General features: G+C 46.3%; 1 protein-coding gene across 2 annotated transcripts in view; it reads right to left on the reverse strand.

The window, feature by feature from the left end:
* MYO1D (myosin ID) overlaps window positions 1-12,774 on the reverse strand; it is a 355,118-nt gene extending 342,344 nt beyond the window's left edge. The window contains exon 1 of one of the 2 annotated variants that reach the window (XM_032615652.1): window positions 12,431-12,774. In XM_032615652.1, the coding sequence (XP_032471543.1) occupies window positions 12,431-12,525 (95 nt within the window). In that variant the 5' untranslated portion in view covers window positions 12,526-12,774. The remainder of the gene's footprint in view (window positions 1-12,430) is intronic. The other variant, XM_032615653.1, reaches the window with a different exon arrangement.
* Between the last annotated feature and the right edge of the window lie 2,476 nt (window positions 12,775-15,250).

Genomic DNA, 15,250 nt, shown 5'->3' on the forward strand with positions numbered 1-15,250 from the left:
AGTTTGGGCAGCTGAACCCAGACACTTACTTAAAAGCACGCTGTCAACCTGAAGCGACTGCAGGATGTGGAAAGCCCTTCAATGCTTTCCAGTGCACTTGAAGCCTGAGCCCTTCGTTCCCAAGGCCCTTTGCAAAGTGTGGTCCTGACTAATGCTCCATCAGTAGCTCCCTCCCTCCCCCTCTAGTGACTCATTCTGCCTGGCCTCAACCAACCTTCCCTATCTGATTTCCCTTCCCCACACCTGCCTCCACGCCCCCCCCACGCAGATTCCTCGACCTTCTGATCTCGCTTAAAGTCAACTTCCTCATAAAACGCCTTCTCTGTGGCATGAACACACACCACTGCCACTTCCCCTGGGAGGGAACCCTGCTCATTCCTTCCTAGCACTTATTACTACCTGTAATTATTCTTTTGTTGTTTACCAGTTTTGTATGTCTCCCCATACATGTCTCCCTCGGTTCTATGGGAGAAGAAACCATGTCTGTCTGGGTTGCCCCTGCAGACCCAGAAAAGAATGAGGACGTTGTGGCTGCCATCATACTTTCAACGACAACTTAAGGACACGAAAAGAATGCTGAGGACACTACATCATCATATCAGAAAACTGTTTACAAAAGTATATCTTGTTTAAGCAGGAAGATTCCAAATTTTTAAATATATACATTTATATATGTACAAAATATTATAAGGAAACGTATCAAGGTATTAATAAGGATGGTATGATTACACTTGGTTTTTTTTTTTTTTGGTATGGGAAATCTGGTGACAGAAAAGTAATATACGGTATGCTAAAAGCAGACAACCATAACCACAGGGTGAAGGAAAAGGTGTTGTACGGATGAAGAGTAAAATGTGACTCTTGGGACTTCCCTGTCGGTCCCGGGGTTAAGACTCTGTGTTTCCACTGCAGGGTGCACAAGTTTGATCCCTGGTCGGGGAACTAAGATCCCACATGCGATGCAGAGCAGCCAACCAAAAGGGTGACTATCAAATAATTAAATTGATTTAGTAATCACAACAGAACTAAGAACACTGATTATCTGGATAAGTCATGATACATTTGTTACTATACCGGTCAGTTCACATCCCATATCGCTTCAACAGAACACAGCTGTGGATGACAAACCAGTAGCCTAGGATTGTGGTCCCTAACCCGGCTGCACAGGAGAATCACTGGGCATTCGTGAGGCTTAATAAATCAGAGTCTCTGGGAAGTAGGGCCCTGGGAATCTGGATATTTTAAGAGCTGGGTGATTCTGATACCAAGCCAAACTGGAGAACCACCAGCCGAGGATAAATGAAGTTAAAGAACAGGTTTCTTTTCAGTTACGGTTTCAGATAAACCAGGAACCTAGGAGGCAGAGATGCAAATGGTAACAGATTCTGCCAACAGCTGCCGCCTCCCACGAATCAACAAGCAATCATAAAGCGCATGCAGTGTGGAAAAACCCATGCGGCATGCACTGGTTTGTTCAACCACACAAATAATTCAAATACCAAGGGCAGGACTCAGTTTTGGACTAGCACTTTGCCTACGGCTCGGAACTCAGCCTTGGCTTCACACACCAAAGCAATCAGTCCCATTTTAAAACCAGGCAGTAGAGGCTCAGAGAACTGAAGTACATTGTTTACGTCATAGGGTACATACAGTAGAGCCACGCTTCAGTTCGGATAACTGAAATATTTCCTTTGCTCATTATATCATACCGCACTGCCACTTTTTAAATCATTTTGGTTAGAAATATTTCTAATTTTGTGTGTGTGTGTGTGTGTGTGTGTGTGTGTAGTTGCAAGACTAAAAGCCATCTGGAAAACAAGCACCTAGAACAGTGGTTTTCAAACTGGTTTTTCAATGTGATAGCATTTCTTCTCAAACAAAAAAATTCCTCGGTCATAGATATAGAGAACAAACCAGTGGTTAGGGAAAAGGCGAAGGGCATGATAGTGGTAGGGATTAAGAGAAACTAACCACTCTGTATAAAGTAAATAAGCAACAAGGATATATTGTACAGCACAGGGAAATATAGCCATTATTTTGTAATAACGTTAAGTGGAGTATAATCTATAAAAATATTGAATCACTATGTAGTATACCTGAAACTAGTATAATATTGTAAATCAACTATACTTCATTGAAAAAATAAATTAAAAATAAATTAGCTCATCAAGAAAAAAATTCCTTGGAACCCCAATATGTAGATGCAGAGCTGCTCTGTTGAAAGGAGAAGGGCTGAAGCCCTACTCCACTCCTACCTGGCATCCAAGACGGCTTCTCATGGCCCGGGGCACCACAGAATGCAGACTGAAAGAGCACCAATCATGTGATCTGAGTCACTGGATTTGCTGTATGAAAGAGTGTCCCTTTAGAGACATTCAACAAATGATACCAAGTTATATAAAGGCCTCCCGATGCTGGTAAAAATGTAATCTACTTGCTAAGGTAAGCAACAACACGAGATTACAGAACCACTCGAGTAGGTTTCCCCCTTGTTGTATGGATGATAAGCTCCACCTGTCTGAGTTCTACAAGTCTCTGAAGAGAAAAAAGATGTCTATCATTTCACAAGGATCCCAAATATATTTTAGTGCTTTTTTCCTCCCCCAAGAGTAGCTTTATTTTCCTATCTCCCCAAAGACTAGAGTTACAACAGAAAAATCAGATTATTTAAATATACAAAATACAATACATAAAACCCGGAAAATACATAGTTCAGGCAGGAATCAAAGATGTGGGAATATTATGCATTCATTTACTCATTCACTGATAGAAGGGAAAACATTTTGTTCTTAATGCCTGGAAAGAAGCCTTCAGAGATAAAGAAGATAAAGTTGCCCTTGGGACTTAGAGACTACAGGTAGGACACACGTATGAGTTGACAGCACGGGCTGAATGCAATAAAAAAAAAAAAAAACTCCTCACAGTGGTACTTCCTGACATCTGAACTACTCTAGAGATGTTCTTTTGAGGATTATTTTTAAAAGGTTTTCTTCTTAATGACAAGTAACATAGGCTAGGATGGCAGAATCAGGCTAAATAACTCAGCCTCATGATCAAAGGCTATTCTTATAATAAACTTTAAATGACTGAGATGTCCATGAAAGCCCAAACTGAAACATAACTGATTTTAGGGTGATCCAAAGTAAGTGTAAGGTTCTTTTTTTTTTTAATGCAGTTTGACTTTTTAATCTAAATTGACTATGAAATTTTTCTCGACTTTATACCGAACACTAAGCAGTGGTCTGAGACAAAGCCCTTCGGGATCGCCCTGACCCGGCTATGGATGATCCTCTATTGTACAAGTTACTCAAAGCAGACTTTGTGATCAGAGGGGAAAAAATTGTTTGAATTGCTCTTGGTGTTTGCTTCATTGTTTTAGATGAAGCCATTTTTTGACTAATTCATTGGCTTCTAGCGCTTATGGGACCCTGGTGTATGTAAGCGGTAATTTTTTCCCCCAAGTCTTAGTAATATGACTGTGGGTCATAAATGGAGAGGAGGAATGAAAGCAAAGTTGGGTTTGTCTCTTGATGCATTTCCCCATCTATTCCAGAAGGTTTTGTTCTGTTTTGTTTTAATAGAACCTTGAATTGGCCTGTGTACTTTTTGGAAAAAAGCTATGTTCAGCACTAAACAATCTTTTTATTAAAGCAAAATAGCTTTACTAGAATTAATGCTTTAATCTCACTAAAGCGAAATCCATTTCCATACTGTGTGCACCAAGGGGCAGAAACGTGGGGAGAATGAAGACTGTCTCACTGAGACATAAAGTAACTACTCCCCCATGAGCAGCTGTGTCTGGAATGCAAACTGGGGTATCCTCAGGGGTGAGGCTGAGACAAGGAGGAGACGGGAAGGTGGGCAAAGTATCAAAAAGGAACCAGCTGAGGCTCTCAAATCCCTTCTCCATCAATTAAAGTCACTTATCAGAAACCCTTACTTTAAAATGGCCTACTTTCCAACAGTGGACCATTCTATTTCACCGAGAAATGTTGAAAGCCATGATTAGAGTCACAGGCTGGCTCACATATGTCTCTAACCCACAACGGAATGACCATAGTATTCACCACGCAGTCTGGGTGCTGAGTCTTAAAAGTTCTGTAATTAGGCATAAAATAAAGGAAGAAAAAAAATTTTTTTTTCCATTTCCTCTTCTAGGCCCAAAGATAAGCCACAGACTAATTTTTTAATTGAGCCAAGTTTTTCTCTGGCACCCTCCCTCTCTGTCCTCAGAGCCTGCCTCCCCAAGAATAAACTGGGCTCATACTATCTTTGGCCCATCCTTCCCGCCAGAGTTCAGTTCTCCATCCCAGGTCTGCAGTGACAGGCTGCAAAATTATTACTCAGAAATGAAATTCTCAGTCCCTCCTTCTAACTGGCCTCATCAAAGCGTGAGACAGACAGGACCCAGCAAATTTACCCTCATGTACCTGGGCTGCATTAGAAGTATTTGACTTTGGAAGAGGATTCATATCAGCCTGACTCAGTCTCTAGTTGGGAGAATCTGGGGGTAGCATAAGACAGGAATGAACAAAGTGCCGACAATGCGGGGGGGCGGGGGGTAGTGGCGGATATTTTCGAGCAGTGTAAGCTGGCGGGCAGCATGGCCAGCCCACTGGCGCTGAAAGTGGATGGCGAGAAAGCAAAGGGCTAGGACATCAGGGCCCAGGGGAAAGGGGTGTCTCCCGATGAGAAACTCTCTCTCCTTCCAACAAGGGTCTGCTCACATTCTGCCTCTTCCACAGAGCACTGTCTACCTACTCCCAATCCCATTTTCTCTTTTTCTGAATTCCCTGAGAACTCTAGTACGTAACATATACAACTCTTAATTACCTTGTCATCAGTTCTGTCTTTAAAAAATCTCCTTCACTGGTTCCTTCTCTCTAGGAAGCCCTAAAAATAACTGATTGTCTGCAATATTCATTTTGGTTCAGTCATATTCTACTTGAGCTTGATCTATTTATTAAGGTATCTTTTACTCCCAATTAAGCTATCCCGCAAAGAATGACTTTTTATAAAGTAACCCCCACCAAGGTGCCCAGCGTAGTGATGAGCACACAGCAGGAATTCAAGTAGTTGCTAGCTTTAAAGCCAGGAGGTTATATTACAAAGACATAAGGTCTACAGTTAAATAAGGAAATAAGTTAGAGGGTTTTTTTTTTAAAGACTATATTTAAAGTTAATCACCCATCTATAGTGCCTGGAGATCTCAGGCACCAATGCCGCCAACCTTCATGAAAGCAGAGAACACCCTGGAGGGAACAGGGTTATGAGTGTGACAGTCACGGAGACAGGTGGGACCAACAAGGGCACTTGATCCACAGGGCTGCACTGAGAGGGGATGGAGAGGAGAGACAGAGGACCGTCTGTCTGCTGAGCATCTACTATACTATGCTATGGGTACCACGCTAAGTGTTTTACAGGTAGTAGAATTTAATCTTTGCGGTAACACTTCATCTTTACAGAGGAAGAAACCAAGACTCAGGGAGGCTAAGCAACGTGTCTAAGCCCACATGGGTGGTAGTAGTGGACAGAGACAGGATTAAGGTCCAGATCTATTTATCTCCAGTGTTTTTGCTTTCTCCACTAGGTAACCCCAATCCCTTCTAGAACACTTTTCATTCCTGCCCCCCAAATGAAGCCAAAACGAATGATTCTGTCTTTGTGAGGAAGGAAGAGGTGAGATTAGCAAGCCCTTCAGGGTCAGGGCAGGGAGGTGAGGCCATTTGGGAAGGATTCAGAAACAGAGTTAACATTAGTTGGGAGGGAATTATGTACCAAGCACCGACCAGGCACTTTTTACACTTCATGTGGTTTCATCCCAATAACCCTAAGAGGCAATCATTTTACATATATAAGGAAAATGAGGCTTAGGTAAGTTAGCTTACCCTAAGGTATCATGCTAAAAAGAGTGAAAGTGAAGCTGGGATTTGAACTTGGCCAGTCAGGACTCGAAGCCTGTGCTCTTTTCACTGCTTTCCGATGCAAGCGTGTGCTCCCCTTTCTTCTTCCCATAAATGACAAAAACTAAAGTTTGGGAAACACCGCCTACTAAGAGATCTGCCCAGTTATTACATAGCAGGTAAACTGAAGGGAGCCTCCATCCCAGAGGAAATAAAACTGTTATCTCAACCAAGGAACTGAAGAGACAAAAAGAGAGAGGCTTGCAATGTATATTTAAAAGCGCTGTTACCCTCTGAACCCATTCCTGAGTCTAGCTGACGTTTTGATAGGCCACGTCAGTGAGGCTCATCACCAGTGGGGCTGGAGCCACTGTTCACAGCAGATCCCACCAGATAGGCTTGGCAGTGCCACACGACCCAATCCAGTCCCAACGGCAACACAGCAAGGGATGCCAGAGAGTTATCATAGAATGAGGCCAGTCCTTGAGATCCAGTCCTTTTTGCTGAGGTGGCTCAGACTGAGGTGAAAACGTCAGCAAACGGCTCTCCACGTCAGGATAATTCACGACACTGACAGCTTGCGCCAGCCATTAAACAAACACACTTCTATCTACACCAGATCCACCACTTTCGTCTCCAAGTTGAGCAAAAAGTCAAAGCTGCTCTCTTTAAGGAAGAAGAAGAACCCTTCAGAACCTGTGATGAAACACACCAGTAGCAGCTTCTGAGCGCTTGATTCCACCCACATCTGGCTCTGTTTGGGAGCGAAATTCAGCAGAAGTCTCCAGGGTCAACAAATGACCCCGAATAAAAATAGTCTTGGAAATCTGTCACGGAGTAGGAAAGGAAACAAGACGGCTGGGCGATTCACTCCAAATGGCAGCTCCGAAACCCCAATTCTCATTTTTTTGTCCCAATGTGAAGCCAATGTGCAAAACAGGCCCAGAGCAAACTGTCCTTTTCCGAAGGCCTCTAAAAGTGGTTGCCAAAGAATTTCACATGCAAGCCAAAAAGATTTAGTGTGCCATTCACCTCTCCTATGAATCTAACTACAGCTCCTTTGAAGGAGAGCCCTGAACCAATCACAGATTGACACGTGCCTGAGGACCACCGGGGTACCTAAGGTTTTTGCCCCAGGAAGCAAGAGGGACCCTCTGTCCTATCGAATTTTCCAGATGATCAAAGAGCTGCAGAAAGAGTACAGAGGTTGTGTGGCGAGTAAGAGAGCGAGAGCGAGCGAGCGCCTGTTCACTGCTTTTCTACGAATTCTGCAGCTCATGGCTCCTGCCCGCCCCCCACACACACTGAAGTTGTATTAAATTAAGTACAATATTTTGAGGTGATTGTATGCTTTTTTTAAGTTAAGAATCCCATGGGCTGAAGAACAGTCAGCCCACATTTGACGGCTTAGTTCACTCATTGTAGTTTTTTTTTTTTTTTTTTTTTCTAATTTTTTTTTTTTTTTTATTTTATTTTATTTGTATTTTTGCTGTACGCGGGCCTCTCACTGTTGTGGCCTCTCCCGTTGCGGAGCACAGGCTCCGGATGCGCAGGCTCCGGACGCGCAGGCTCAGCGGCCATGGCTCACGGGCCCAGCCGCTCCGCGGCATGTGGGATCCTCCCGGACCGGGGCACGAACCCGTGTCCCCTGCATCGGCAGGCGGACTCTCAACCACTGCGCCACCAGGGAAGCCCTGTAGTTTTTTATTCTAATTTTTTTTTTAGTTTTTGGCCACGCCGCGTGCCTTGTGGGATCTTAGTTCCCTGACCAGGGATCGAACCCAGGCCCGCGGCAGCGAAATCGCGGAGTCCTAACCACTGGACCACCAGGGGAGTCCCAGTTCATTCACTTTAAGATGTATTGAACACATAGCTGCCCAATTCTGGAGCATGACAGAAAATGCAGAAGGGCTAGCGGTGGGTTTGCTTCACAGCCACTCACTTGTGCTTACCCTTCCAAAGCCGTGTATCTAATCTGACATTCATAATTTGTACTCTTTTTCTCAGAGGTGGTTCCCCCCTCCCCAATTGTAATGAATTTCAAAGGACCACACAACCTGGATCCACCTCTGGACAGGCTCTCTGGCTTTGGGGAATCTCACAATTTGGTGGGAATGCAGACACGCAGAGAAAACAACATAGCATGATAAATCCTAACAGTTATGATCAAGTGCCCATATATCTTGGGAGCACAGGTGAGGGTATGGTTAACCCTTGCCTTGGAGGTTTGGGAAAGACTTTTCAGAACTGGTCTCGCAGGACAAGGAAGAGTCTGACAGGCAGGGATGAGGGTAGAGAGTAGGGGGAGGACATTCCAGGGCATTCCAGGGAGTGAGAACAGCTGAGGCCAGTGGTTCTCAACTGGGGACAATTTTGCCCCTCCCCCAGGGGACATTTGGCAACATCTGGAAATATTTTTGGTTGTCATATGGGAGGGGAGTGGTGCTCCTGGCATCTGGTGGGTAGAGGCCAGGGATGCTGCTAAACATCTGACAACACACAGGGCAGCCCACCCCCCCCGCGCCCCCCAGCAAAGCATGACCCAGTCCCACTTTCAACAGCACCAAGATTGAGGAAAGCCTGGTCTAAGCAAAGGTACAAAAGGAACACTGTGTTAGGTTAAAGGTGAGAAGTTGCCTGGAGCTTCGGTAAACACAGTGCTTCAAATCACTGCTTTTATGGAAGAGAAAAACCGGTACGAAAAGAGGACAAATTAAATTTCCAAAGAACCAAGACACCAGGCTGAGCAGATGCCTTATTCTCAAAACAGGAACCACCACCAACAAAATTAGAAACTGGAAGCCTAAAGTGGGTTTCCTCGACCTGTGACATGAAAAGCACATGTCTCAGGCCACTGTCCTCAGGAAGAGCAGCCCGCATTCCTCCTTCCTCGAGAATGGCTAAGTGGCGAGTGAGGGCACAGTGAGGACCAGATGTTCCGCGTGGCTGCACCAGGCGGGTCTCTCACTGCGAGACAGGGTGCAGCAGAGCTGATGTGAATTTTGTTAGAACTCAAGTCCAGGAATGGCCCAAGGCACGAGAAAAGGAACCAAAGGCTCTAAAAGGGAAGCGGCTAGGAAGAAAGCAGACCGTGGTGGGGATGCCGAGGTCGGGCCTTCAAGTGGCCATGTGGGGGTTTGGCGGGAACCAGGCCTGACCACGAAGGCTGGAGGTGCTCGTGCAGGCATCTGACTCCTGGATCGGACGCTTGGAAGTGGAGTGCGGAGCTTACCACCATCACCACAACCACCGACACCTGTGCCTCCACCAAAAGGAAAAGCAAATAAATAGAACAAATCTCCCTTAGCAAGAGACTCCTAGGAGGGAGAAAAGGCGGCCCTCAAGATACCAGCAGTTTCTGGTATAAGCGTAAAATACAAACTGAGACTCCTTCTCAGATATGCTAACTCACACTAATGCACATCATTGAGTCTTGCCCCATCCAGACCCTCAGGCACAGACACATGCCTACATCAATTTTAAAAAATAATAACAGTAAGGGGAAAGTGACATTGATTGTAGCAGATGTCTAAAAATAAAGCTTTTATCCAAGAGAGGAAAAGAAAGCCAGACTAGTAGCAAAATAAGAAGATAATTCTAAATGGAAAATGACACAAAAGCTTAAAAAAAAAAAAAGTAACCAAAACATTCCTTTTTTTCTCTCTCTATAAACAATGTCACAGTGGGTGCTACTGTAGGGAAAATTAAAATTCGGTTTGGATGACACAGACCCATGAAACTGTAGCTATAAGTGCCTAAATGCATGTCACAGACCATAAATGAAGGAAAGGGGCCTTGCAGAAGAGCCAGATAGACAGCAGGGGACAGGACATTCCAGACGGGAGCGAGAGGAGAAGCCGCAGCTTGGGGAAGGCAGGAATGATGGAGCACGTGCGCACATACCCACTGTGAGATGAAATACACTCAAATTTCGCCTCTATACAACCATAAATATACACCCCATATGGACCAACCACCCATATTCCGGGGGATGAAAACATTACATGACATAATAGCACCTGGATCTACAGTGACATAATAGCACCTTCTGCAGAGGGACACAGATATCCAAGGGTCCACACGAGCCTTACAGTAAGGCTCATACAGCTAAAACACTGGAACAGTCTGGAGGAACAACAGGCTGATAGGAAATTCCTGCTTTCCACCTGGGTCATCAGGATTTACAGCTGGGGAGGAGGCAAGGGCACTGCTACCCTTTACGGCTCCTGGGAACCAACCCCTCCCAACTTATAAATAAACCATGAACAATCACTGAACCCGTGCGCTGAGACTTGCAGCCAGTTCGCAGAGTGGTCGAGTACACACACAGGTGAGACACATACAACATCCGAATCTTGATGGACCAGGTGACTGGGAATAAAGGTAGACCTAGAAACCTGGGCATTAGCCAAGCGTCATACTGATGAGAGCCAGCGATTCTTTCCACAACTCCCCAACACCCACTCCTTCCCCTCCGGACAACTTATTCACGAACACCCAAGAGTCGGCTTTTAAGCTCCACTCCTCTGCTTGGCCACTTTAACCACCTGGAACGTTCTCCACCTACACAGATCCTACCCATCCTCTGCAACTCCTCTCAACCCCTCCTCTCCTCTAGATGGTGTTTCTGAGCCACCCTAAGGCATCCCTCCCTCTGCTAAACTTCCAGAACAATTAGGTTGTACAATTACTTGGCAAAGAATCATCTAAGCTCTATAAAGCTTAACTTTTCTGTTGTTTTCCTGACCTATTATTTAAGTAGATAAAAATTTTCACCTTGCTCCCTGTCTTCATAAACATGCCATGTCTTTGAGAGGTAAGGACACATCTGATGGTTCTTTGGACCCTCCCACCTTACCTCCTAAAGTACCCTGCATAATGCAGAATTGCAAAATTCTCTCCTGTGCAAAGTTCTCTTCTGAGCTAAGTTAGGCTCACATTAATAATCTTTCTTAAGAGTCAAGCCTCACAAGACTTTGCAACCAATGATATGTGAAAGCAAAAAAAGAATGTAAGGGCAGAAAAATCTTGGAGATCATTATTTTACAAATTAGGAAACTCAGACACACGGACTGGCTCAAAGTCCTTTGTGGTAGGTGGGTGTAGAACTCCAGTCTGTGCCTCTGCTCCTTACTCTGGGACATAATGAAGCCTGGCTAAGAGCAGATGCAGCCTATGGGGACTGTAATTTTGAAGATTAAAAAAGTTTTTAAAATTCTTAAAGTTAACAGGGGAGGGCTTCCCTGGTGGCCCAGTGGTTGAGAGTCCGCCTGCCGATGCAGCAGACGCGGGTTCGTGCCCCAGTCCGGGAAGATCCCACATGCCCTGGAGCCGCTGGGCCCGTGCGCCATGGCCGCTGAGCCTGTGCGTCCGGAGCCTGTGCTCCTCAACGGGAGAGGCCGCAACAGTGAGAGGCCCGCGTAAAAAAAAAAAAAAAAGTTAACAGGGGAATTCATACTGAGAAGTGGGATTAGTTAAGCACCCAAACCGAGATTAAGATTTTCACTTTTAAATTTATGGAGCGATATTTAAAACCTACAAGAAATGGAGTCAGAACTTCCAGGAAACACCTCCCCCCCCAACTCAGTTATTTTGAAACTCCATTTACTGTAATGTTTTCTTTAAAAAAAAGTCAAACTACTTTAAAGCTCTGCTTACATATTACTCTATCAGGAGTGAAATAATCCCATGTAGAAGCCTTTCTAAAACAAACTCGTCCTGGAAGCCCATCCCGGGGCGTTGAGCTGTGACTACATTCTCAAGGATGTCAGTAACACAAGGGTTCCATCCACAACTCCTTGAAAAAACTGAAACCATGAATGCCTTGTCAAATTCAGACAGTTTATCTTGGCACTGGCGAGCAGAGCAGTCTCTTCGATGTCTGGAAACGCGTCTAATTACGTTCAGAGAGTAACTAAAAAATAGCCAGTGTCCCGGAACAGACAGCTCAGGGATCACTCCATAGCGTCCTGAATGACGCGATGGAACCACGCCAGGAAAAACTAAAAAAAGAAGACGAAAGCGAAAAAAGAAAAGAACCAAGTGTGAAACCGCGATGAGACCCTAGCCTTTCTCCAAAACAACCCTCCAGTCTTCCCTGAGCCTTGCGGCCGCCACGACTCTCCCGAAAGTTTTTATTTCCCTCTACTCTTGTTTCCATTAGGTCACCCGGCCCGCCCACAGTACTTACCTGGGGCAGCGCACTAGCTGCCTGGCCCCAAGCGCTGCCTCCCCCCGACACCCCCCTCCCCCGTCCGGACAGCACCCAAGGACACCCCCTCTCTAGAAGGCGCAGTCCTGGAGCTCGGCACGCCCCTTCCACTCCAATGCGGCCGCACCCCAGGGCGTCCCCTCTCGGGAAAGCTCAACCATCGAGCTCAGAGGACCCCGGACACCCCCAATCCGGCCACACTCCATCCCTCGCGCTCGGTGCACCCCCTACACCCCCAATCCGGCCGCACCGCAAGGGCGCCCCCTCTCGGGAAAGCGCAGGCTCGCGGCATTGCGCACGGCCGCTCCGCCCTCACCTGAGTCGAAGGTTGGCCATGAACTCGGGCATGGAGACGGTGTCCATCAGCACGAAGTCCGCCTTCCCGAACTCCAGGCTCTCCTGCTCCGCCATGGCGCCGGCGCACGGGCTCAGGTGGGCGCGGACGGGTTCAGGTGGGCGCGCTCGGGCGGCGGGGGCGCGCGGCGAGCTCGGGCGGGGTCGGGGCGGGGCGCGGGGAAGGGGGCGCCGCGGCGGCTCGGCGGGACGGAGGCCGCCCCGCTGCTCCTCGGCGCGCTCTCGTCCGGCGCGGCTCACCCGGCAGTTTCCGCTTTTCCCGCGGCGGCTGCCCGGCGCTGTGGGGGAAGAGACAACGAGACGGAGACGGCGGCGGTTGGTCCCGCCTCTGGCCTTGTCTGGCCCCGGCCCCGCGGCTGCCCTCCCCACCCGCCCCGGCCCGGCCTCTCCGCCCCGCCCCGCCCCCCCCGGCCGAGGAGCCGCCCCCGCGGCGAAGGCCACCACCTCCTCACCTGGGCGGCGCGCACGCGCGGGGCGGCCGGCGGGGGCGCGCTCTGGGCCGGGCGGAGGCGGAGGGGTGGCAGCGCCCTCTGGGGACAGGCGCTGGGAGCTCAGGGGGGCGGTGCCGAGGCGTGCGAACGTAGGAGGTGGGTGGAATCAAGTTTCCAGGATTGCCGCCTCCGCCCGGGCTTGGTATATGCCAACAAAGTTACGAAAGTGTCTTGTGGAGCTTCTCGCCTGGATAATTCATTACGATTCCGTCACCCTGCTGCGAAGCCCTCTCCTGCTCTTCTGCTCACATCCTCTCCGTCCTTAAAATGATGGTTCACACTCAGACTGAGAGAGAGTAATAATAATTAACACGTTGTGGGTACCAAAAGTGCCCAGAGCTTTTATAAGAGCCTTAGAGAACTTAAGTAACTTGCGCACGGCTACCTAAGTAGTGGGGAAGCTGCAATTTCATCCAGGTCATTTGACTTATGAGCCCCAGCGTTTAGCCACATGGCACACTGCTTTCCTTCTCCAGTGTTCCGTGATCCATTTTTCTCTTCCACTCACCTGAGCTTGTCATCAAACATTACCTTATATTGTTATTAAGTTTTTCATCTATCTATGTATCATCTCCCTGGGATAACTGTAGGTTTCTTGAGCATGGGACCATGTCCTGAACTTCTCCATATCCCCCTTGACACACACCAAGGAGCTTGGTGTAGTGCCTTGCACATGTACATATGAAATGCACAATGGTTCAATGGAATAGAATGGGTTTTAAGTGGTCTCCAATTTATAGATACATTGGTTGATCTTAGAAAATTCTTTTGGAACCTAGACTGCATTTTCTCAGTGAAAATCTATTATAAATGGCTTTCTAAGGCAGCTGCACCTCTTCAGTCCTGTGTTTCTATTAGGACCATCTTCTATTTCAAAACCTACCAGGAAATCTAGAAGCCCCCAAAGACCTGGCTGGACTTCTACACTATGGCTGACTGTGAGATGCGTTAAGCCAGACCTAAGGACCTTGCTCACGTTTGCTTCAGCTTCCAACAACCCACCCTGGCCAAGAGAGAGGGTAAGACAGCTTGATCACCTCCTGCATGAGTACGTCTGCCATGAGAAAGCCACCCCAATCTCTGTCACAGGCAGAGATGAGTTGCAGTCTGACTACCATTAGCAGCTCTCGTTCTTCAGAAGACACCTCTCTGAATCTCAGTGTCCTCGTTTGTGGAATAAGAACTCTGGTTTAGATACTTTCCAAGGTAGGACCATCCTTTGCTTGGGTCATTTGTGTGGGTGGGTCAGTGGCTAAGTGGGTGATTGCGTAGAGTGTGGTACATTCCTAAAATGTTTGCATTGGTATGTTTTAGTATACAACAAAACTGAGTTTCAAAAAGAAAAGGAAGAAATCTCAAATTCTGTGCAATTTAGAGCAACCAGGGACCACACTCATTGGAAACGATTATTGGAAGATGGAGGTAGGTATATCCCCTGGGTTGTTAGGGCAGAAGCAGTTGTACAGTGGGTAGGATCTATGGTGGGATGCAGCTGTGGTTTTCACATGGGCAAAGCAAGGAGACTCCTGTGTTAATCAGTGTCTTGTACAGGAGCCCAATGTGTAAAACATATACACAACATATGCAAAGGGTAGTTTATCAATTTAAAGTGCAAATTAGTATAAAATCAGGCATTGAGACCAATGAGGCTCTTTTGCTGAACCCAAATCTGTCCAGTGGGGCTGTAGGAAAATATTAGCTATTGGTGTATAAAGAATATATGGAAGCCTGTTTTTTCCAGTCTTCTTGCAACTTTTCTGTAAGTTTGAAATTATTTCGAAATATAAAGTTAAAAATCAAATAATCTAAAACTTCTAAAATTTTAAAAGGTTTATTTTTAAGAATCACATTGTAATAATTTTTTTCCTATTTTGGAAGAAAATCTGAAAAAGAATACACACACACACATCTGAATCACTTTGCTGTACACCTGAAACTAATACATTACAAATCTACTATACTTAAAAGGAAAAAAAAAAAAGAGAGAGAGAGAAAGCAATCATGTAACACTTAGAAATGAAAGTCACATCGGAAGTTTGCAGACCTTCCAGAACTGGAAAACCAGCACACACCTTGAAAGCTCTGGTACAGACTATCTATTCACTCTGGTTGTCATACATATGCTAGGAGATTATAAACACTAAAACCAAAAATAATTCTAAAACCAAACATAATTTCAACAATTTCTAGTTTAAATATGTTTTTATAATTTAGATGAAAGAATTTCATGTTTACCTTAGTTGTCAAATATGTCCCAGAGAGAGTACAACCTGTTCCATGCCTGAAATTCT

Source organism: Phocoena sinus, chromosome 20 (genome assembly GCF_008692025.1).
Source record: "Phocoena sinus isolate mPhoSin1 chromosome 20, mPhoSin1.pri, whole genome shotgun sequence".
Classification (NCBI taxonomy): domain Eukaryota; kingdom Metazoa; phylum Chordata; class Mammalia; order Artiodactyla; family Phocoenidae; genus Phocoena; species Phocoena sinus.